This window comes from Coregonus clupeaformis, chromosome 7, assembly GCF_020615455.1.
Source record: "Coregonus clupeaformis isolate EN_2021a chromosome 7, ASM2061545v1, whole genome shotgun sequence".
NCBI classification, from domain to species: Eukaryota; Metazoa; Chordata; class Actinopteri; order Salmoniformes; family Salmonidae; genus Coregonus; species Coregonus clupeaformis.
In genome coordinates, this window is record NC_059198.1 from 37,075,085 (window position 1) to 37,097,922 (window position 22,838).

The window sequence follows — 22,838 nt, forward strand, 5'->3', positions numbered from 1 at the left end:
ACTACACCGCGAGACAAGAGTGAGAGAATCGCGAGACTGGAAGAACTCATTTGGCAACGTGATAATAGGAGGAATTTGGAAAATAAAGTAAATTAAAACCTTTTATGCACAACACCTCTCTCAAACCGTTAATTCTATAAAAGGCAACTGAAATCTATCTTCACAATATAGTTTTAAAAAATCTAATAATTCAATGATTTATCAACCTCCCCACTTTGTCTCGCCCTCCCCGCCCTGAGATCCTTCCAGACCAGAAGTCGCCGGCAGACCCGTGCGACCAGATGCCCAGCAACACTCCACTTTTTCACCGATAAAAGTCTGAATTTCAGCCGTGGACACTTCTGAAGTGTCGCCGTCTTTCAGCCAACATGTCCGCTATGGGGCAGCTCGCGTTCGATGAGTATGGACGGCCGTTCATCATAATCAAAGATCAGGATAAGAAGACTCGGTTATCGGGCCTTGACGCACTGAAGGTACAATGGATTTAGCAAGTCCCGTTAGCTAGCATGCCACTTCGTTCATGTGTCAGGATCTTATCAAGGCACATTTGCAGAACACATGCAACTTCAGGCCCACTTGTTTAGTTGGCTAACTAGCTAGTAAGTTAGTTATGGGCTTATAGCTAACATTCTGAGCCAGTCAAATTGTATGTTTAGTTCATGTTGTAGAAATTGGCTAGCTAGCGGATTAGCTGCGGCATGCTAAGTCTGCCCATGTGCTTATTTTCTGAAGACGCCAGTGTCAGTGAGTCGCGGCTGGTTGTCAAATAAACAATGGAATCATTTAACTAACTAACATGCCATCAATCGTTCTGTGTTTTCTCACTTAGTTATGATGAATATTAAATAAAGTGCAATGAATAGTTTGATTTCATTGAACGTGCGTATGCTGTCATGCAGCTAACGTTAGCTACTCGATAAGTAGCTTAGCTAAAGTTGGCTGTCTAGCCTAGCTGACAAGGTTTGTCAGTTACTTCTTGACAATGAATGAGTTTGACCAACGTAAGTTGTCAAATCATTTTCACGGACATAGCCATCTACCTAGTTAGTGATAACCAGATATCTTGATTTTTAGCTCCTTTGTTGTAGTGAATTATTCCTGCAGCATCCCTCCCTCACCAGATTTGATTTTGTGTTTTGCAGTCTCACATCATGGCAGCAAAGGCGGTTGCCTCGACGCTGAGGACGTCACTAGGACCAAACGGTGAGGCCAAACATACAGCTACACCGAAGCTTATTCATTCACAGCGCTACAATAAAGCCACTGCTAATGTTGTTGCAGTACATTTAACCCCCCCCCCCCCCTTTCACTTTTCCTTCTTCGTTAGGCCTGGACAAGATGATGGTTGACAGGGATGGGGAGGTGACTGTCACCAACGACGGCGCCACCATCCTCAGCATGATGGATGTGGACCACCAGATTGCCAAGCTTATGGTGGAGCTCTCCAAGTCTCAGGACGACGAGATCGGAGACGGGACCACCGGAGTCGTTGGTACGCTCCCCTACATATTTAAGTCTCCCTGATTTGCTCTTAGACTCATTAGCTTATTGATTAAACAAGTGCGGTCTCTTGCATCTCTATCGTGTTATGAAAATTGGATGGTAGACTACTCCTGGTTACTTTTTTTTGTGCCAATCCAGACATTGGTTTAATATTGCAGAATGCGCCTCTTCCCCTCCCTTACTCCAGTCACTCTGTCCCCAGTGGAGTGGTCTGGCATTGACAGGGGATACAGCACCACAGCTCTCTCACCTCTTTCATCTAGGACATTCATCTTACATGGGGCTTGTGAGAGAGCTGACAATTTCTGAAAGCCATGCACATTACCTGCAATTCTTTCTATGATGAGATTATGTTCATCAATGCAGAATCATATTGGTACACTCATCCGAACTTACTCCCCCCACCTCTCCTCTCCAGTGCTGGCCGGTGCTCTCCTGGAAGAGGCGGAGCAGCTGCTGGACAGGGGCATCCACCCCATCCGTATCTCTGACGGGTACGACCAGGCCGCCAAGATCGCCATCGCGCAGCTGGACAAGATCAGCGAGACGTATCCTTATGACCCCAGCAACACAGAGCCACTCATCCAGACCGCCATGACCACACTGGGATCCAAAGTGTGAGTTTTATTGGAAGTTGGTGCTTTTTGTGGTCTTCGTGGCAACTTTCAGAAATGTCAGATATGGTCCAGCTAGCTGTTGCCTTTTTTTGTTGGCATGGCAACATGATGTAGAGTTTTGCGCTCTTTGCACATAGATACATTGATACACAAATTGATTTGGCCCATATGTGATGGCATACATTTATTATTTGTGAACCTGGCCATTGGTTTCATTAGGTCTCATACAGATTTCTCTCCCCCATCTTCCTTCTTTCAGGATCAACCGCTGCCACAGACAGATGGCGGAGATCGCGGTGAACGCCGTCCTGACCGTGGCGGACATGAACCGTAAGGACGTGGACTTTGAGCTGATCAAGATGGAGGGCAAGGTGGGAGGCAAGCTGGAGGACACGCAGCTCATCAAGGGAGTCATCATAGACAAGGAGTTCAGCCACCCTCAGATGCCCAAGGTACACGCCTCTCAGGATAGTTCACTGTAATAGCTGTTGACTTTTATGCTGGTGTGGCCCCGGTCAGACGGCAGCGATGCATCAGCCATACAGTTGATACAAGGGTCACGTTAGCATGCCTATGCTGTCACCTCCGATCCAACCAGAATGTATCAGTAACTCATCTTCCCCTCCCTTACTCCAGTCACTCTGTCCCCAGTGGAGTGGTCTGGCATTGACAGGGGATACAGCACCATGGCTCTCACCTCTTTCATCTAGGACATTCATCTTACATTGGGCTTGTGTGAGAGCTGACAATTTCTGTAGATTTTAGATTATTTCTTTTAGCCCATCGAAGTCTAAAGCACTCCCTTTTTATAATTGTATTTAGCTAGGTAAATCATCCGGCACAAATTATCTTCTACAACAATCTCCGTTCCTCCTTTCCCCTCAGCTCCTGAAAGACACAAAGATGGCCATCCTGACCTGCCCGTTTGAGCCCCCTAAGCCCAAGACCAAGCACAAGCTGGATGTGACCTGTGTGGAGGAATACAAGGCCCTGCAGAAGTATGAAAAGGACAAGTTCCTGGAGATGATCAAACAGGTTAGTCACGTGACCTTTTAGAACTTACTATTTCTCTAGAATACAGCTGCTGAAGGTACAGTACTGACATTCAGTCAGCCTAACTTTAATAATAATAATATGCCATTTAGCAGACGCTTTTATCCAAAGCGACTTAGTCATGCGTGCATACATTTTTGTGTATGGGTGGTCCCTGGGATCGAACCCACTACCCTGGCGTTACGAGCACCGTGCTCTACCAGCTGAGCTACAGAGGACCTTTCTATTTAAGATGTGTATATGAAGGACCCTCATCTCCTTGAATGTAATTTAATTAAATATGATCTAAACTGAAGATAGTTGAGTTCACTGAATATGTCGTGATGAAATAACATAAATAAGTGAAATTATAATGTCATATTGTAACTTTTCTCAGATCAAGGATACCGGTGCTAACCTGGCCATCTGCCAGTGGGGCTTTGATGACGAGGCCAACCACCTGCTGCTGCAGAATGAGCTGCCCGCCATCCGCTGGGTCGGAGGACCTGAGATCGAGGTGAGACACCCACTGCATACAGACATCATGCGATTCAGCTGCAAAATGTTGTTACTGTTTTTTTTTTCTTCCCCCCATGTATTCCTGCGTTGCTAACCTCTGTTTCCCCCCTGCCTCAGCTGATTGCCATAGCGACAGGAGGTCGCATCGTGCCACGGTTCTCTGAGCTAACTGCTGAGAAGCTGGGTTCGGCCGGTGTCGTCAAGGAGATCTGCTTCGGCACCACCAAGGACCGCATGCTGGTCATCGAGGAGTGCAAGAACTCCAGGGCCGTCACCATCTTCATCCGCGGAGGAAACAAAATGGTGGGTGGACTGTTAGTCTGCTAATGTTGACTGTTGGAGACAATGCAGAGGGGACTGATAATCGGTTTATGTAGACAACTCAGAGATTCCCAATCATTGGTATCTAGGGATGGACAATTCTGCTCCTGGGGGGGCCGTAAGTGTGCATGCTTTCATTGCAGTCCAGCACTAACTACCATTTTTTTTTAAATGTCCCTGTCAGATCATTGAGGAGGCTAAGCGTGCGCTGCATGATGCGCTGTGTGTCATCCGTAACCTGGTCAGAGACAACCGCATTGTGTACGGGGGCGGAGCCTCTGAGATCTCCTGTGCCCTCGCCGTCAACCAAGCCGCTGACAAGGTACAATGTACACACACACAGTATCAGGTCAAACATATACAGTGCCTTCAGAGAGTATTCACAACCCTTAACTTTTCCACATTTTGTTGTTACAAAGTGGGATTAAAATTGATTTAATTGTCCTCTTTTTTTGTCAGCGATCTACACAAAATACTCTTAAGTGGAAGAAAAATTTGAACATTTGTTTAAAAAAAAATATGAAAATGTAAAACTATCTTGATTAGTATTCAACCCCTTAAGTCAATACATGTTAGAATCACCTTTGGCAGCGATTACAGCTGTGTCTTTCTGGGTAAGTCTCTAAGAGCTTTACACACTTGGACTGTGCAATGATTCTTTTCAATATTCTTCAAGCTCTGTCAAATTGGTTGTTGATCATTGCTAGGCCACCATTTTCAGGTCTTGCCATAGATTTAAGCAAAAACTGTAACTCGGCCACTCAGGAATATTCACTATATTCTTGGTAAGCAACTCCAGTGTAGATTTGGCCTTGTTTTAGGTTACTGTCCTGCTGAAAGGTGAATTCATCTCCCAGGGTCTGGTGGAAAGCAGACTGAACCAGGTTTTGCATTCCAATTATTATTTTAATCCTGAAAAACTCCCCAGTCCTTAACGATTACAAGCATACTCATAACTTGATGCAGCCACCACTATGCTTAGAAATATGGAGAGTGGTACTCAGTAATGTGTTGTTTTGGATTTGCCCCAAACATAACACTTTTTGTATTCTGGACAAAAAGTTGGCACATTTTTTTGCAGTATTACTTTTAGTGCCTTGTTGCAAACAGGATGCGTGTTTTTGAATATTTTTATTCTGTACAGGCTTTCTTCTTTTCACACTGTCAGTTAGGTTAGTATTGTGGAGTAACTACAATGTTGATCCATCCTCAGTTTTCTCCTATCACAGCCATTAAACTCTGTATCTGTTATAAAGTCCCCATTGGCCTCATGGTGAAATCCCTGAGCTTTTTCTTTCCTCTACGGCAACTGAGTTGGGAAGGAAGCCTGTATCTTTTGTAGTGACTGGGTGTATTGATATAAAGTGTAACTTCACCATGCTCAAAGGGATATTCAATGCTTTTTATATTTGTACACATCTACCAATAGGTGCCCTTTGCGAGGCACTGGAAAATGCCTGGTCTTTGAGGTCTCTGTTTTGAAATTCACTGCTCGACTGAGGGATCTTACAGATAATTGTATGCGTGGGGTACGGCGATTAGGTAGTCAATAAAAAAAATTAATGTTAAACACTATTATTGCACACAGTGAGTCCATGCAACTTATTATGTGACGTGTTAAACACATTTTCACTCCTGAACTTATTTAAGCTTGCCATAACAAAGGGGTTGAATACTTATTGACTCAAGACATTTCAGCTTGTCGTTTTTTTATGAATTTGTACAAATTTAGAAAAACATAATTCCACTTTGATGTTATGGGGTATTGTGTGTAGGCCAGTGACACATATCCATTTTAAATTCATGCTGTAACAACAAAATGTGGAAAAAGTCAAGGGGTGTGAATACTTTCTGAAGGCCTGTAAAACCTTGCATTGGAGTGTGACTCAGAAACGGTAATAGCCTGACGTTTGATGACAATGGTGAATTATCTGAAACAAAGCTATGTTCTCATCTCTCCCTCTACTCCTTCTGCAGTGCCCATCTCTGGAGCAGTATGCCATGCGGGCCTTTGCTGATGCCCTGGAGGTGATCCCCATGGCCTTGGCAGAGAACAGCGGCCTCAACTCCATCCAGACCATGACTGAGGTCCGTGCCAGGCAGGTCACAGAGTCCAACCCAGCCCTGGGCATCGACTGTCTGCACCTCAACACCAATGGTAAGGACAGACTCACAACTTGACAAATGTAATTTTTTTTAGTTAACTGGATATACAAAAGATGGGTATATTTACAATGTTACTTAATATAAAGCACGTGTCAAACTCATTCCACGGAGGGCCGAGTGTCTGCGGGTTTTCGCTCCACCCTTGTACTTAATTGACAAATGTAAGGTTACTTATGAGCAAGGAACTCCCCTCGCCTGGTTGTCTTATTTGAAAGGAAAAACATGCAGACACTAGGCCCTCCATGGAATGAGTTTGACACCCTTGATATAAAGCATTAGATATTTTCCTAAATAAATCTGTTATTGATGTTGACCCTCTTCTCTCCCCCAGACATGAAGAAGCAGCATGTGATTGAGACTCTTCATGGGAAGAAGCAGCAGATCTCTCTGGCCACCCAGGTAGTCAAGATGATCCTGAAGATAGACGACATCAGAAGCCCTGGAGAGTCCGAAGACTAGGGACCTCACACCCGGCCCCACTGAGTGCATGCGTGCTCGGCCCTGTCTTCTAGAACTGTGTTCTTCTAATCTAGAATGTTCCGGAACGGAGGCATTCTAGAATGGCTGTGTTTTTAGAATGTTCTAGAACTCAACTGCAGAGTTCTAGAATGTTCCTGTGATCTAGAGGGGCCTTTAGGCACTGTGTCCAACCAGGCGTACTGTTATTTATCATTTGATACTGAACCCCCCCCCTTCCACACAAGCTGTTGTAGTGCTGAAGTCCTCAATAAAAATGTTGGTCTGTGCATTTTCCTCTGCCTTGTGGATTTCCCCCATTGATACAAAAGCATGATTGTACAATATTAATTTACTGTTTAGTACACTCTTGTAGGTTAAAAAAATTAATACTGTATATTATACAAGTGCCTTATCAAAACAAATTGAGTCATATGAGATGGTAGACACATTTATGCTTTGCTGTTACTCAAATTTACCATCAGCAGAGTTCACCTCAATTACTGCAAAGCCAGTACTTTATTACGCAGTTTAAAACAAAACATTAAACATACACTACATGGCCAAAAGTATCTACTTCCAAAATCATGTACATTAATGTGGATTTGGTACCCCCCCCCTTTGCTAAATCAGCCTCCACTCTTCTGGGAAGGCTTTCCACTAACTGTTGCCACAAAGTTGGAAGCACAGAATAGTCTAGAATGTCATTGTATGCTGTAGCGATAAGATTTCCCTTCACTGGAGCTAAGGGGCCTAGCCCGAACCATTATTCCTCCACCACCAATCTTTATACACTGCTCAAAAAAAATAAAGGGAACACTTAAACAACACAATGTAACTCCAAGTCAATCACACTTCTGTGAAATCAAACTGTCCCCTTAGGAAGCAACACTGATTGACAATACATTTCACATGCTGTTGTGCAAATGGAATAGACAACAGGTGGAAATTATAGGCAATTAGCAACACACCCCCAATAAAGGACTGGTTTTGCAGGTGTTGACCACAGACCACTTCTCAGTTCCTATTTTTCCTGGCTGATGTTTTGGTCACTTTTGAATGCTGGTGGTGCTTTCACTCTAGTGGTAGCATGAGACGGAGTCTACAACCCACACAAGTGGCTCAGGCAGTGCGGCTCATCCAGGATGGCACATCAATGCGAGCTGTGGCAAGAAGGTTTGCTGTGTCTGTCAGCGTAGTGTCCAGAGCATGGAGGTGCTACCAGGAGGCAGGCCAGTACAACAGGAGACGTGTAGGAGGGCAACAACCCAGCAGCAGGACTGCTACCTCTGCCTTTGTGCAAGGAGGAGCACTGCCAGAGCCCTGCAAAATGACCTCCAGCAGGCCACAAATGTGCATGTGTCTGCTCAAACGGTCAGAAACAGACTGAGGGCCCGACGTCCATAGGTGGGGGTTGTGCTTACAGCCCAACACCGTGCAGGACGTTTTGCATTTGCCAGAGAACACCAAGATTGGCAAATTCGCCACTGGCACCCTGTGCTCTTCACAGATGAAAGCAGGTTCACACTGAGCACGTGACAGACGTGACAGAGTCTGGAGACGCCGTGGAGAACGTTCTGCTGCCTGCAACATCCTCCAGCATGACCGGTTTGGCGGTGGGTCAGTCATGGTGTGGGGTGGCATTTCTTTGGGGGGCCGCACAGCCCTCCATGTGCTCGCCAGAGGTAGCCTGACTGCCATTAGGTACCGAGATGAGATCTTCAGACCCCTTGTGAGACCATATGCTGGTGCAGTTGGCCCTGGGTTCCTCCTAATGCAAGACAATGCTAGACCTCATGTGGCTGGAGTGTGTCAGCAGTTCCTGCAAGAGGAAGGCGTTGATGCTATGGACTGGCCCGCCCGTTCCCCAGACCTGAATCCAATTGAGCACATCTGGGACATCATGTCTCGCTCCATCCACCAACACCACGTTGCACCACAGACTGTCCAGGAGTTGGCGGATGCTTTAGTCCAGGTCTGGGAGGAGATCCCTCAGGAGACCATCCACCACCTCATCAGGAGCATGCCCAGGCGTTGTAGGGAGGTCATACAGGCACGTGGAGGCCACACACACTACTGAGCCTCATTTTGACTTGTCTTAAGGACATTACATCAAAGTTGGATCAGCCTGTAGTGTGGTTTTCCACTTTAATTTTGAGGGTGACTCCAAATCCAGACCTCCATGGGTTGATAAATTTGATTTCCATTGATAATTGTTGTGTGATTTTGTTGTCAGCACATTCAACTATGTAAAGAAAAAAGTATTTAATGAGATTATTTCGTTCATTCAGATCTAGGATGTGTTATTTTAGTGTTCCCTTAATTTTTTTGAGCAGTGTATATATATATATATATATATATATACAAACACATATACATATACACACATACATACACACCCACATACATACATACATACATACACACACATTCTTTAAAAAAATATATATATTCCCCTTTATTACTTTCCAACCCCGCCACCCTTTCCCTACTTGGATTAAACTAGTGACAACAATGCTTAGGCAAAATCATATTCTTTGCTAGTTGGTGAGTTATTAGCCCAGTTATAGCTAATTTCTAGTCAACAATGGGGGAGTGGTTGCTTCCAACAAGAGCACAAAATGTGTGCATTTCTAGCTATCTTTGAAAAGCCAGTCAACTAAAGAGCTTGTTTATGTCTTAAAGGGGAAGTCTTGTATTTTGAGACGGTCTTGAATAAGCTAAGTAGCCAATAGGCAGAGCGTAGCATAATTTGACTGATTCTCTGTAATAATGGTATGGGAATAATAATACATTTTATTTTGTAAAGTGGTTTCTTGCATCAAACACAACATTTTCAGTTCAAACACAACATTTTCAGGATAAACAGGTTAATGTCAAGCCTTGCATGTTGTTTTTCAACAGCCTCATGGAATGTTAGCATTGAACACCACACATTGGCTGCTACTGTAGGCTGAATGAAAGAAAAGCTATTTCCATGTAAAAATGTTATGGGATGCGTTTTCCTCCATTGTTTTTGTTGGTAGGCCACTCTGGTAGGCCTACATTATGATCAAATAGCCACAGTAGCCTACTTGGCCACTGTTATATCTGTAACTTAAAGCAGGTACAGCCTTAGTGTTCTCAGTAAACACGCGCCGGAAGTTGCACACAATTTCAAGTTTGGACTCAGCAGATCTGAAATTTGCTCAGTGCCTAATAATTTTTTTAGGGAACATTGGACATAACATGAAAGAAAATGAGTTAAAAGTTAGTACTGAAGAAAGTTAAACCATATAAAAAATTACTCAAATAAATGTATAATTTAAACAGATATTTCTGTGACATTTACCTGCATTCTCTTTCACCAGCTCCTCTACCTCGTTCTTCTGGAGCTGTCAGTTCAGTCTTCCTCTCTAATAGTCACCTCCTTCTCACTGGCTGTCACTCTGGCCCCCATGGCTGACGGTTAAGCTGCTTGTGCTGGAATTATGACAATAAATCAGTTAATCTTTCAGTGAACTGACCTTATAATTACCTATAAATCAACTTCCATATTTAGAACATGCCAGCAACCTGCATTCTCCCCCTCACAGTCCTTCAGTCTGGCATCCACATTTTAGTCATTTAGCAGACGCTCTTATCCAGAGCGACTTACAGTTCAGTGAGTGCATACTTTTTTTCATACTGGCCCCCTGTGGGAATTGAACCCACAACCCTGGCATTGTAAGCGCCATGCTCTACCAACTGAGCTACACAGGACCACCACCATGTCTCTCAGTCTGGCCTCCACGTTACTAAGCTCCACTCTCTGTACTACTTAAGTTTTTTTTTTGTGGTATCTGTACTTGATTTTACTATTTATATTTTTGACAACTTTTACTTTTACTTCACTACATTCCTAAAGAAAATAATGTACTTTTTACGCCATACATTTTCCCTGACACCCACAAGTACTCATTACATTTTAATGCTTAGCAGGACAGCAAAATGGTCCAATTCACACACTTATCAAGAGAACATCCCTGGTCATCCCTACTGCCTCTGATCTGGCGGACTCACTAAACAAACGCTTCATTTTGTAAATGATGTCTGAGTGTTGGATCGTGCCCCTGGCTATCTGTAAATACATTTTTTTTAAATGATGCCGTCTGGTTTGCTTAATATAAGGAATGTGAAATGATTTATACTTTTACTTTTGAAATGATTTATACTTAAGTATATATTAGCAATTACATTTACCTTTGATGCATTAAGTATATTTAAAACCAAATACTTTTAGACTTTTACTCAAGTAGTGTTTTACTGGGTGACTTTCACTTTTACTTGAGTTATTTTTCTATTAAGGTCTCTTTACTTTTACTCAAGTATGACAATTCAGTACTATTTCCACCACTGATTCTCTGTGACCCCTCCACGCCCTCCCTGACCCCATGACCCCAGACAGACAGAACAGCAACACCAGCAGAGCTACAGCACCCCTCATTCTGAAATGATGCAGTCTATGGTGCTCAGTCTCCTTCTTTACATACACTCGCAATGTAGTGAACCAATGGATAATGATTAAACATGTGTTACCTGACATGAAAAACTAAATAATGCTGTCTGAACAGAAAACAGTGCCAAAGATGATGTCATAGCAGGTTTCTTATATCTGATGTTCTCTCAGACCGTGGGAAAAGTGAACCTGTGCTTTAGTTGAAGTAACCCCCTGTGTGCACACAACGTGCCACTACACCTGTGTCTGGAGAGAGGACCAGGAGCCAGTCTGAGTCCAGGACAAGATCACCCTCTAGTGGTTCTCATTTGATACTGCTGGTTCTGAGCACATGGCGCCTCAGTGATGATAAGCAAACCCAGAATCTTTACGTTCAAAGGAACCTTCCAACAAATCCATGCCTTATGATAACATATTCTGTTTTCAAGAAAAATGACCAAACACATTTTCAAGGCACAATATGTTCTTGCTTTATTTCTCTGTATGCAAAAATAAAGATACATGCATTGATAATGAATAGCATAAATACAGTATAATATAACTAATGATAAAACCAGCCATTGATATCATTCAAAAGTTATTTTTTTAATCTAATGGTTAAAAAGTAAATTAATGCCCAATACCGCATCAACCCCTGGCTAGCCTGACCCCAGATACTCCATGCCGAGATGATTTGACCTTTGGCTACACTGGAGGACACAACAGAGGACATTAGGTACAATTCAAAAAGATTAGCACCTCTGGGTTATGTGAGCACATTAAACATAAACACACACACGATAAGATGGCACCGTACTATATGGCTGCTGTCTTGAGAGCCCCGACCCAACTTTGCTATTTTGTGATTATTTTGGCGTTTATCTTTACTTTTTTTGCACTAAATATATCATTTCTTATGAACGACAAATACAGAATAAGGTACTGGCACTGACCTGTACATACAACCCCTCCAGTACCCCTGCACATTGAATAAGGTACTGACACTGACCTGTACATACAACCACTCCAGTACCCCTGCACATTTAATAAGGTACTGACACTGACCTGTACATACAACCACTCCAGTACCCCTGCACATTGAATAAGGTACTGACACTGACCTGTACATACAACCACTCCACTACCCCTGCACATTGAATAAGGTACTGACACTGACCTGTACATACAACCACTCCAGTACCCCTGCACATTGAATAAGGTACTGACACTGACCTGTACATACAACCACTCCAGTACCCCTGCACATTTAATAAGGTACTGACACTGACCTGTACATACAACCACTCCAGTACCCCTGCACATTGAATAAGGTACTGACACTGACCTGTACATACAACCACTCCAGTACCCCTGCACATTGAATAAGGTACTGACACTGACCTGTACATACAACCACTCCAGTACCACTGCACATTGAATAAGGTACTGACACTGACCTGTAAATACAACCACTCCAGTACCCCTGCACATTGAATAAGGTACTGACACTGACCTGCACATACAACCACTCCAGTACCCCTGCACATTGAATAAGGTACTGACACTGACCTGTACATACAACCACTCCAGTACCACTGCACATTGAATAAGGTACTGACACTGACCTGTACATACAACCACTCCAGTACCACTGCACATTGAATAAGGTACTGACACTGACCTGTACATACAACCACTCCAGTACCCCTGCACATTGAATAAGGTACTGACACTGACCTGTACATACAACCACTCCAGTACCCCTGCACATTGAATAAGGTACTGACACTGACCTGTACATACAACCACTCCAGTACCCCTGCACATTGAATAAGGTCCTGACACTGACCTGTACATACAACCACTCCAGTACCCCTGCACATTGAATAAGGTACTGACACTGACCTGTACATACAACCACTCCAGTACCCCTGCACATTGAATAAGGTACTGACACTGACCTGTACATACTTGCATTCTCGTGTTTCCACCTCACATCGTAGTTCTTCTTGTGTGGTTTTAATTTAAATTAAAACATGTATTCTATTGTTCTATGATTTTCTATAGTATTATTATCAGCATCATCACTGCATTGTTGGCAAAGAGCTCTCAAGGTAGGGATTTCACTGTACTGTTTTACACCTGTTGTATCCTGTGCACCTGACGAATCAACTTTGAAACACACACACACACAGAGGAGACCCGAGGACGTTGGGGGTTGAGTAAATATCAGTATCTTGCTCCCTGATCATTTGACCCTACACAACCAGGAAGTGAAATGACTGTTCTGTTTTGCTTGTTTACTACAGCACATCGTGTTGCTATCAGTGGAGACCGCTGAGGGGAGGTCGGCTCATTATAATAACAATGAAGGTGCCACCAACCTCCTGCGGTTGCTATGGACATTGCTAGTTAATCAATGACCAGGCGCTTTGTCAACATAATGATGGCGTAAAAACCCTGGCCAATCCCCGCAGAGTTACAGTGAGAGTTAATGCACACTGTTGGAGAATACTTCTTTAGAAAAGGTAAAAAAAAAAAAAAAAAAATACAGAAATAAGAACAACCGTCCATTTGAGTCACAGAGAAAAGAGAGGATCTAGTCCTGGTGCCGGAAACGCACGCTGGTCGTATCCCTCCACTCTGGCCGAAGCACAACTCTTTACAGCATCAACTGGATGTGTCCTTCCACCGTGGGTTCATCACAACTTCTACGCTAGCGTTTCCCAAACTCGGTCCTCGGGACCCCAAGGGGTGCACGTTTTCGTTTTTGCCCTGACACTACACAGCTGATTCAAAGCTTAATGATGAGTTGGTTATTTGAATCAGCTGTGTAGTGCTAGGGCAAAAAACTAAACGTGCACCCTTTGCGGTCCCGAGGACTGAGTTTGGGAAACCCTGTTCTACACCATGAACTGAGTGTATCCCTCTGCCCCAGTGACAATAACGTCCATCCAGATCCTCATGGCCTCAGGAGAGGGGGCCAGCATGTAGTAGACCCTGTCTTGAGTCTTCACACTGAACGTCAGACACGGGTTAGGACTCTGGAGAGGGGAGAGAAAGGCAGGGATTAGGACACTGGAAGGGGGAGAGAGGGGCAGGGATTAGGACTCTGGAGGGGGGAGAGAGAGGCAGGGATTAGGACTCTGGAGGGGGGAGAGAGAGGCAGGGATTAGGACTCTGGAGGGGGGAGAGAGAGGCAGGGATTAGGACTCTGGAGGGGGGAGAGAGGGACAGGGATTAGGACACTGGAGGGGGAGAGAGAGGCAGGGATTAGTACTCTGGAGGGAGGAGAGAGAGGCAGGGATTAGGACTCTGGAGGGGGGAGAGAGAGGCAGGGATAAGGTGAGAGAGAAAGGTTAACCATTTTGAAACAGCTGACCTAGATCAGAAGAAACAGACTCTCTATTAGAGCAACATGTACCTTGTGTGCCTTCTTTAAGTGGTCGTAGTAAACTTCTTCTATGGCTTGAAAGTAGATGACACCTTTCAGCTTGGCCTCGTGCTTGTCTGCAGCACATACAAAACACACACACACACACACACACACACACACACACACACACACATCAGAGGAGTTGTTAACACACACACACATATCTGCACACACACACATCAGAAGAGTGTGAGTTATTCACACTCCACTGTCACCATCCTTTCTTTACCCGAGAAATAGGAGAGCGTTCGCCGGTTGCGGTCGAAGACGAACCAGCGTTTCTTCCAGGTCTTGATCTTTCCCCCCATTTTGACCAGGAATCCTCGGCACGTCTTCTCCGTGAGGGACAGGTGGAAACAGGTGTCAGCGCTGTGGCCCGCTGACTCTATATGGGCCCTCAGGTCAAAGTCATCCTTACGCACCGGCAGGTAGCGCGTCAGAGGACGGGACTGTGGGGACAGGGGTTAAAGGTTACACAACTGGTCACCAACCCTATAATCCTGGAGAGCTACTGTTTTCTCTTGACTTTTGAATATACTTTTCTCTTTCTTTCTTTCGCTCTCTCTCTCTTACCTGTGCTCTCTGTTTCTCCCGTAGTTTCACCTCCCCATCAATGGTTTTCTGTCGTCTGTTGGTCTCCTCCTGCAGTCCTTTCTCCAGATGCTCCCTCCTTCTCCTCTCCTCCACATGAGCCTGTTTGCCTGACTCCATCTCTTGCTCCTTCACCAGACACAACACACACTTTACACATCTTGCAGTTCTCTCTCTCTCTGTGTGTGTGTGTGTGTGTGTGTGTGTGTGTGTGTGTGTGTGTGTGTGTGTGTGTGTGTGTGTGTGTGTGTGTGTGTGTATGTATGTATGTTACCTTGTGTTCTATGAGGCGGTCCTTCTCTTCCTGGGCCTGTCTCAGTAGATGCTCCATCTCCTCCAGTTTGGTCACATTAGACGTGCTGGCACTGCAACACACAAAAACACATTCTACCGTCTGAGAACGATGCAGCACATGACGTCTTCTTCCCATGGAACACACACACAAAGACATACAGTCGTGGTCAAAAGTTTTGAGAATGACACAAATATAAATTTTCACAAAGTCTGCTGCCTCAGTTTTTATGATGGCAATTTGCATATACTCCAGAATGTTATGAAGAGTGATCATATGAATTGCTATTAATTGCAAAGTCCCTCTTTGCCATGAAAATGAACTTAATCCCCCAAAAAACATTTCCACTGCATTTCAGCCCCTGCCACAAAGGACCAGCTGACATCATGTCAGTGATTCTCTCGTTAACACAGGTGAGAGTGTTGACGAGGACAAGGCTGGAGATCACTCTGTCATGCTGATTCAGTTAGAATAACAGACTGGAAGCTTTAAAAGGAGGGTGGTGCTTGAAATCATTGTTCTTCCTCTGTTAACCATGGTTACCTGCAAGGAAACACGTGCCGTCATCATTGCTTTTCACAAAAAGGGCTTCACAGGCAAGGATATTGCTGCTAGTAAGATTGCACCTAAATCAACCATTTATCGGATCATCAAGAACTTCAAGGAGAGAGGTTCAATTGTTGTGAAGAAGGCGTCAGGGCGCCCAAGAAGGTCCAGCAAGCGCCAGGACCGTCTCCTAAAGTTGATTCAGCTGCGGGATCGGGGCACCACCATTGCAGAGCTTGCTCAGGAATGGCAGCAGGCAGGTGTGAGTGCATCTGCACGCACAGTGAAGCGAAGACTTTTGGAGGATGGCCTGGTGTCAAGAAGGGCAGCGAGGAAGCCACTTCTCTCCAGGAAAAACATCAGGGACAGACTGATATTCTGCAAAAGGTACAGGGATTGGACTGCTGAGGACTGGGGTAAAGTCATTTTTTCTGATGAATCCCCTTTCCAATTGTTTGGGGAATCCGGAAAAAAGCTTGTCCGGAGAAGACAAGGTGAGCGCTACCATCAGTCCTGTGCCATGCCAACAGTAAAGCATCCTGAAACCATGTGTGGGGTTGCTTCTCAGCCAAGGGAGTGGGCTCACTCACAATTTTGCCTAAGAACACAGCCATGAATAAAGAATGGTATCAACACATCCTCCAAGAGCAACTTCTCCCAACCATCCAAGAACAGTTTGGTGACGAACAATGCCTTTTCCAGCATGATGGAGCATCTTGCCATAAGGCAAAAGTGATAACTAAGTGGCTTGGGAACAAAACATCGAAAATGTGGGTCCATTGCCAGGAAACTCCCCAGACCTTAATCCCATTGAGAACTTGTGGTCAATCCTCAATAGGCGGGTGGACAAACAAAAAACCACAAATTCTGACAAACTCCAAGCATTGATTATGCAAGAATGGGCTGCCATCAGTCAGGATGTGGCCCAGAAGTTAATTGACAGCATGCCAGGACGGATTGCAGAGGTCTTGAAAAAGAAGTGTCAACACTGCAAATATTGAGTCTTTGGCATAAACTTAATGTAATTGTCAATAAAAGCCTTTGACACTTATGGAATGCTTGTAATTATACTTCAGTATACCATAGTAACATCTGTCAAAAATATCTCATAGCACTGAAGCAGCAAACTTTTTGAAGACCAATACTTGTGTCATTCTCAAAACATTTGACCTTCAGAAAGTATTCACACCCCTTGACTTTTTGTTGTGTTACAGCCTGAATTTAAAATAGATTGAATTGCGATTTTGTGTCACTGGCTTACACACAATACCCCAATAATACTGTTTAACATGAGTTTTTAATGACTATCTCATCTGTCGAGCAGTGAATTTCAAACACAGATTCAACCACAAAGACCAGGGAGGTTTTCCAACGCCTTGCAAAGAAGGGCACCTATTGGTAGATGGTCAAAATAAAACAGGCAGACATTGAATATCCCTTAATGGCTGTGATAGGAGAAAACTGAGGATGGATCAACAACATTGTAGTTACTCCACAATACTAACCTAATTGACAGAGTGAAAAGAAGAAAGCCTGTACAGAATAAAAATATCCCAAAACATGCAACCTGTTTGCAATAAGGCACTAAAGTAATACTGCAAAAAATGTGGCAAAACAATTAACTTTTTGTCCAGAATACAAAGTGTTATGTTTGGGGTAAATCCAATACAACACATTGATGAGTACCACTCTCCATATTTTCAAGCATGGTGGTGGCTGCACCATGTTATGGTTATGCTTGTAATCGTTAACAACTGGGGAGTTTTTCAGGATAAAAAAAGAAATGGAATGCAGCTAAGCACAGGCAAAATCCTAGAGGAAAACCTGATTCAGTCTGCTTTCCACCAGACACTGGGAGATTAATTCCACTTTCAGCAGGACAATAACCTAAAACATTATGCCAAATCTACACTGGAGTTGCTTAGCAAGAAGACAGTGAATATTCCTGAGTGGCCGAGTTACAGTTTTGACTTAAATCTACTTGAAAATCTATGGCAAGACTTGTAAATGGTTCTCTAGCCATGACCAACAACCAATTTGACTGAGATTCAATAATTTTTCAAGAATAAAGGGTGAATAAAGGGTGAATGTTGCACAGCATGGACCGGGATTCGATCCCTATCCCCAGAAAGATACACTGCTCAAAAAAATAAAGGGAACACTAAAATAACACATCCTAGATCTGAATGAATGAAATAATCTTATTAAATACTTTTTTCTTTACATAGTTGAATGTGCTGACAACAAAATCACACAAAAATTATCAATGGAAATCAAATTTATCAACCCATGGAGGTCTAAATTTGGAGTCACCCTCAAAATTAAAGTGGAAAACCACACTACAGGCTGATCCAACTTTGATGTAATGTCCTTAAAACAAGTCAAAATGAGGCTCAGTAGTGTGTGTGGCCTCCACGTGCCTGTATGACCTCCCTACAACGCCTGGGCATGCTCCTGATGGTGGCGGATGGTCTCCTGAGGGATCTCCTCCCAGACCTGGACTAAAGCATCCGCCAACTCCTGGACAGTCTGTGGTGCAACGTGGCGTTGGTGGATGGAGCGAGACATGATGTCCCAGATGTGCTCAATTGGATTCAGGTCTGGGGAACGGGCGGGCCAGTCCATAGCATCAATGCCTTCCTCTTGCAGGAACTGCTGACACACTCCAGCCACATGAGGTCTAGCATTGTCTTGAATTAGGAGGAACCCAGGGCCAACCGCACCAGCATATGGTCTTACAAGGGGTCTGAGGATCTCATCTCGGTACCTAATGGCAGTCAGGCTACCTCTGGCGAGCACATGGAGGGTTGTGCGGCCCCCCAAAGAAATGCCACCCCACACCATGACTGACCCACCGCCAAACCGGTCATGCTGGAGGATGTTGCAGGCAGCAGAACGTTCTCCACGGCGTCTCCAGACTCTGTCACGTCTGTCACGTGCTCAGTGTGAACCTGCTTTCATCTGTGAAAGCACAGGGCGCCAGTTGCGAATTTACCAATCTTGGTGTTCTCTGGCAAATGCCAAACGTTCTGCACGGTGTTGGGCTGTAAGCACAACCCCCACCTGTGGACGTCGGGCCCTCATTCCACCCTCATGGAGTCTGTTTCTGACCGTTTGAGCAGACACATGCACATTTGTGGCCTGCTGGAGGTCATTTTGCAGGGCTCTGGCAGTGCTCCTCCTGCTCCTCCTTGCACAAAGGCGGAGGTAGCAGTCCTGCTGCTGGGTTGTTGCCCTCCCTACGGCCTCCTCCACGTCTCCTGATGTACTGGCCTGTCTCCTGGTAGCGCCTCCATGCTCTGGACACTACGCTGACAGACACAGCAAACCTTCTTGCCACAGCTCGCATTGATGTGCCATCCTGGATGAGCTGCACTACCTGAGCCACTTGTGTGGGTTGTAGACTCCGTCTCATGCTACCACTAGAGTGAAAGCACCGCCAGCATTCAAAAGTGACCAAAACATCAGCCAGGAAGCATAGGAACTGAGAAGTGGTCTGTGGTCACCACCTGCAAAACCAGTCCTTTATTGGGGGTGTCTTGCTAATTGCCTATAATTTCCACCTGTTGTCTATTCCATGTGCACAACAGCATGTGAAATGTATTGTCAATCAGTGTTGCTTCCTAAGTGGACAGTTTGATTTCACAGAAGTGTGATTGACTTGGTGTTACATTGTGTTGTTTAAGTGTTCCCTTTATTTTTTTGAGCAGTGTATATTGTTTTATCTATGTTGAATTCAGGCTGGAACACAACAACATGTGGAATAAGTCAAAGGGTATGAATAATTCCTGAAGGCATTGTATACACACACACACACACACACACACACACACACACACACACGTCAATAAAACTGGGCCCTGCTGGAACACATTAGAAGCAGCCTGGACATGTGTGTCTCAGTACAGTCTGTTGCTTTTCCTTTCTACTTCAAAATAAATACCTGGAATAAATCTGTCTGACTGACTGTCCCCTCACTAACTACATCCCTCTCTCCATCTCTCCTTAATCTCTACCATAGTCCTTCATTCCCTCATCCCTCTCTCCATCTCTCCTTAATCTCTACCATAGTCCTTCATTCCCTCATCCCTCTCTCCATCTCTCCTTAATCTCTACCATAGTCCTTTATTCCCTCATCCCTCTCTCCATCTCTCCTTAATCTCTACCATAGTCCTTCATTCCCTCCATCCATCTCTCCATCTCTCCTTAATCTCTACCATAATCCTTCATTCCCTCCATCCATCTCTCCATCTCTCCTTAATCTCTACCATAGTCCTTTATTCCCTCATCCCTCTCTCCATCTCTCCTTAATCTCTACCATAGTCCTTCATTCCCTCCATCCATCTCTCCTTAATCTCTACCAAAATCCTTCATTCCCTCCATCCATCTCTCCATCTCTCCTTAATCTCTACCATAGTCCTTCATTCCCTCCATCTCTCCATCTCTCCTTAATCTCTACCATAGTCCTTCATTCCCTCCATCCATCTCTCCTTAATCTCTACCAAAATCCTTCATTCCCTCCATCCATCTCTCCATCTCTCCTTAATCTCTACCATAATCCTTCATTCCCTCCATCCATCTCTCCATCTCTCCTTAATCTCTACCATAATCCTTCATTCCCTCCATCCATCTCTCCATCTCTCCTTAATTTCTACCATTATCATTTACCTCTCCCCAACTTTTCCACTTTCCTTCACTCTCTCAACCCTCTTCCCTCTCCCATCTCGCGCTCCATCCTTTCCTCTGTACTTTATCTCTCCATCTCTATCTCCTCTCTCCATCTCTATCTCCATCTCTATCTCCATATCTATCTCCATCTCCTCTCTCCATCTCTATCCCCTCTCTCCATCTCTATCTCTATGTCCTCTCTCCATCTCCATCTCTATCCCCTCTCTCCATCTCTATCTCCATCTCTATCTCCATATCTATCTCCATCTCCTCTCTCCATCTCTATCCCCTCTCTCCATCTCCATCTCTATCCCCTCTCTCCATCTCTATTTCCATCTCCTCTCTCCATCTCTATCCCCTCTCTCCAACTCTATCCCATCTCTCCATCTTTATCCCCTCTCATCCCTTTCTAAGAAAGAGGCCTCTCCCTCACATAACAGATGTAGAATCTTCATTTGACCTACATTATCACAGCAAAATAATCCTGCAGCAACAGGATTTGAACGTTTAGTCTGTAATGTTGCTTGATCGGTGGTTAGGCTATTATATTGGTCAAAAATATAAACGCAACATGCAACAATTTCAAATGTTTTACTGAGTTACAGTTCATATGAAGAAATCAGTCAATTGAAATAAATTCATTAGGCCCTAATCTATGGATTTCACATGACTGAGAATATAGATGCATTTGTTGGTCACAGATACCTTAAAATAGAATGCGCCTAACAATGGGCCTCAGGATCTCGTCAGAGTATTTCTGTGCATTCAAATTGCCATCAGTAAAATGCAATTGTTTTGGGCCTCCCGAGTGGCGTAGCGGTCTAAGGCACTACATCGCCGGGTAAGGGGAGGGTTTGGTCGGGGGGGCTTTACTTGGCTCATTGCGCTCTAGCGACTCCTTGTGGCGGGCCGGGTGCCTGCATGCTGACTTCGGTTGTCAGTTGAACGGTGTTTCATCCGAGACATTGGTGCAGCTGGCTTCCGGGTTTAGCGGGCGGGTGTTAAGAAGCAGCGCGGTTTGGCGGGTCATGTTTTGGAGGACGCATGACTCGACCTTCGCCTCTCCCGAGCCCGTTGGGGAGTTGCAGCGATGAGACAAGATCGTGATTGGATCGCAATTGGATATCACGAAAAAGGGGGTAAAAAATACAAAAATATATAGAAAATAAACATGCAATTGTGTTCATTGTCCATAGCTTATGCCTGCCCATATCATAGCCTCACCGCCACTGCCACTCTGTTCACAACGTTGATATCAGCAAAGTGCTCGCCCACACGATGTCATACACGTGGTCTGCGGTTGTGAGGCCGGTTAGATGTACTGCAAAATTCTCTAAAACGACGTTGGAGACGGCTTATGGTAGAGAAATGAACATTCAATTATCTGGCAACAGCTCTGATGGACATTCCTGCAGTCAGCATGCCAATTGCATGGTCCCTCAAAACTTGAGACATCTGTGGCAAATTTTTGAGTGACCTTTTATTGTCCCCAGCACAAGGTGCGCCTGTGTAATGATTATGCTGTTTAATCAGCTTCTTGATATGCCACACCTGTCAGGTGAATGGATTATCTTGGCAAAGGAGAAATGCTCACTAACAGGGATGTAAACAAATGTGTGCACAACATTTGAGATAAATAAGCTTTTTGTGCATTTGGAAAATTTCTGGATCTTTTATTACAACTCATGAAACATGGGACCAACACTTTACATGTTGCGTTTATATTTTTGTTCAATGTAGCTGACTGAAAGTAGGCTACATGAAAAGTGAAATACTATTAATATAACCGTCTCTCTCTCTCTCTCTCTCTCTCTCTCTCAATTCAATTTCAATTCAATTTAAGGGCTTTATTGGCATGGGAAACGTGTGTTAACATTGCCAAAGCAAGTGAAGTAGATATTAAACAAAAGTGAAATAAACAATAAATATTAACAGTAAACATTACACTCAGAAGTTTCAAATTCTCTCTCTCTCTCTCTCTCTCTCTCTCTCTCTCTCTCTCTCTCTCTCTCTCTCTCTCTCTCTCTCTCTCTCTCTCTCTCTCTCTCTCTCACACACACACACACACCTACCAGGAGACATTGTCAGGTGAGCAGACAGAGATGCTGGTGTCCATGGAGTCCAAGCTTTCCATGCTCATGGTGTCGTAGGCCTGGCTGTTGTCACTGTAACCGTAGGTGTCCAGGTACATGTTGGACTGGGAGGCCTGACCTGGACCACAACAAGACCACCCAG

General features: G+C 44.4%; 2 protein-coding genes and 2 non-coding genes across 4 annotated transcripts in view; 3 read left to right on the forward strand and 1 right to left on the reverse strand.

Annotated features, from left to right (window-relative positions):
* The first annotated feature begins 239 nt into the window (after positions 1 to 239).
* LOC121569345 (T-complex protein 1 subunit epsilon) lies at positions 240 to 6,904 on the forward strand. Its single transcript, XM_041880228.2, has 11 exons — positions 240 to 473; positions 1,143 to 1,203; positions 1,328 to 1,492; positions 1,922 to 2,120; positions 2,380 to 2,572; positions 3,006 to 3,155; positions 3,550 to 3,669; positions 3,789 to 3,974; positions 4,177 to 4,314; positions 5,970 to 6,150; positions 6,490 to 6,904. The coding sequence occupies exons 1-11, from the start codon at positions 369 to 371 to the stop codon at positions 6,615 to 6,617; spliced, it is 1,626 nt and encodes a 541-aa protein (XP_041736162.1). The 5' UTR covers positions 240 to 368; the 3' UTR covers positions 6,618 to 6,904.
* Positions 1,671 to 1,806, forward strand: LOC121570826. The gene has a single exon (XR_006001565.1). It is a non-coding gene; the product is annotated as a small nucleolar RNA SNORA49 (small nucleolar RNA).
* On the forward strand, positions 2,737 to 2,870 carry LOC121570827. The gene has a single exon (XR_006001566.1). It is a non-coding gene; the product is annotated as a small nucleolar RNA SNORA49 (small nucleolar RNA).
* Positions 6,905 to 13,944: 7,040 nt separating the features above from the next.
* The window catches only part of LOC121570184 (pleckstrin homology-like domain family B member 2), a 47,877-nt gene continuing 38,983 nt past the window's right edge, over positions 13,945 to 22,838 (reverse strand). Inside the window, exons 11-16 of the mRNA XM_045221543.1 lie at positions 22,676 to 22,814; positions 15,372 to 15,462; positions 15,080 to 15,226; positions 14,736 to 14,955; positions 14,495 to 14,580; positions 13,945 to 14,114 (exon numbers count right to left, since the gene is read on the reverse strand). Of these exons, the coding sequence (XP_045077478.1) occupies positions 13,974 to 14,114; positions 14,495 to 14,580; positions 14,736 to 14,955; positions 15,080 to 15,226; positions 15,372 to 15,462; positions 22,676 to 22,814 (824 nt within the window). The 3' untranslated portion in view covers positions 13,945 to 13,973. The remainder of the gene's footprint in view (positions 14,115 to 14,494; positions 14,581 to 14,735; positions 14,956 to 15,079; positions 15,227 to 15,371; positions 15,463 to 22,675; positions 22,815 to 22,838) is intronic.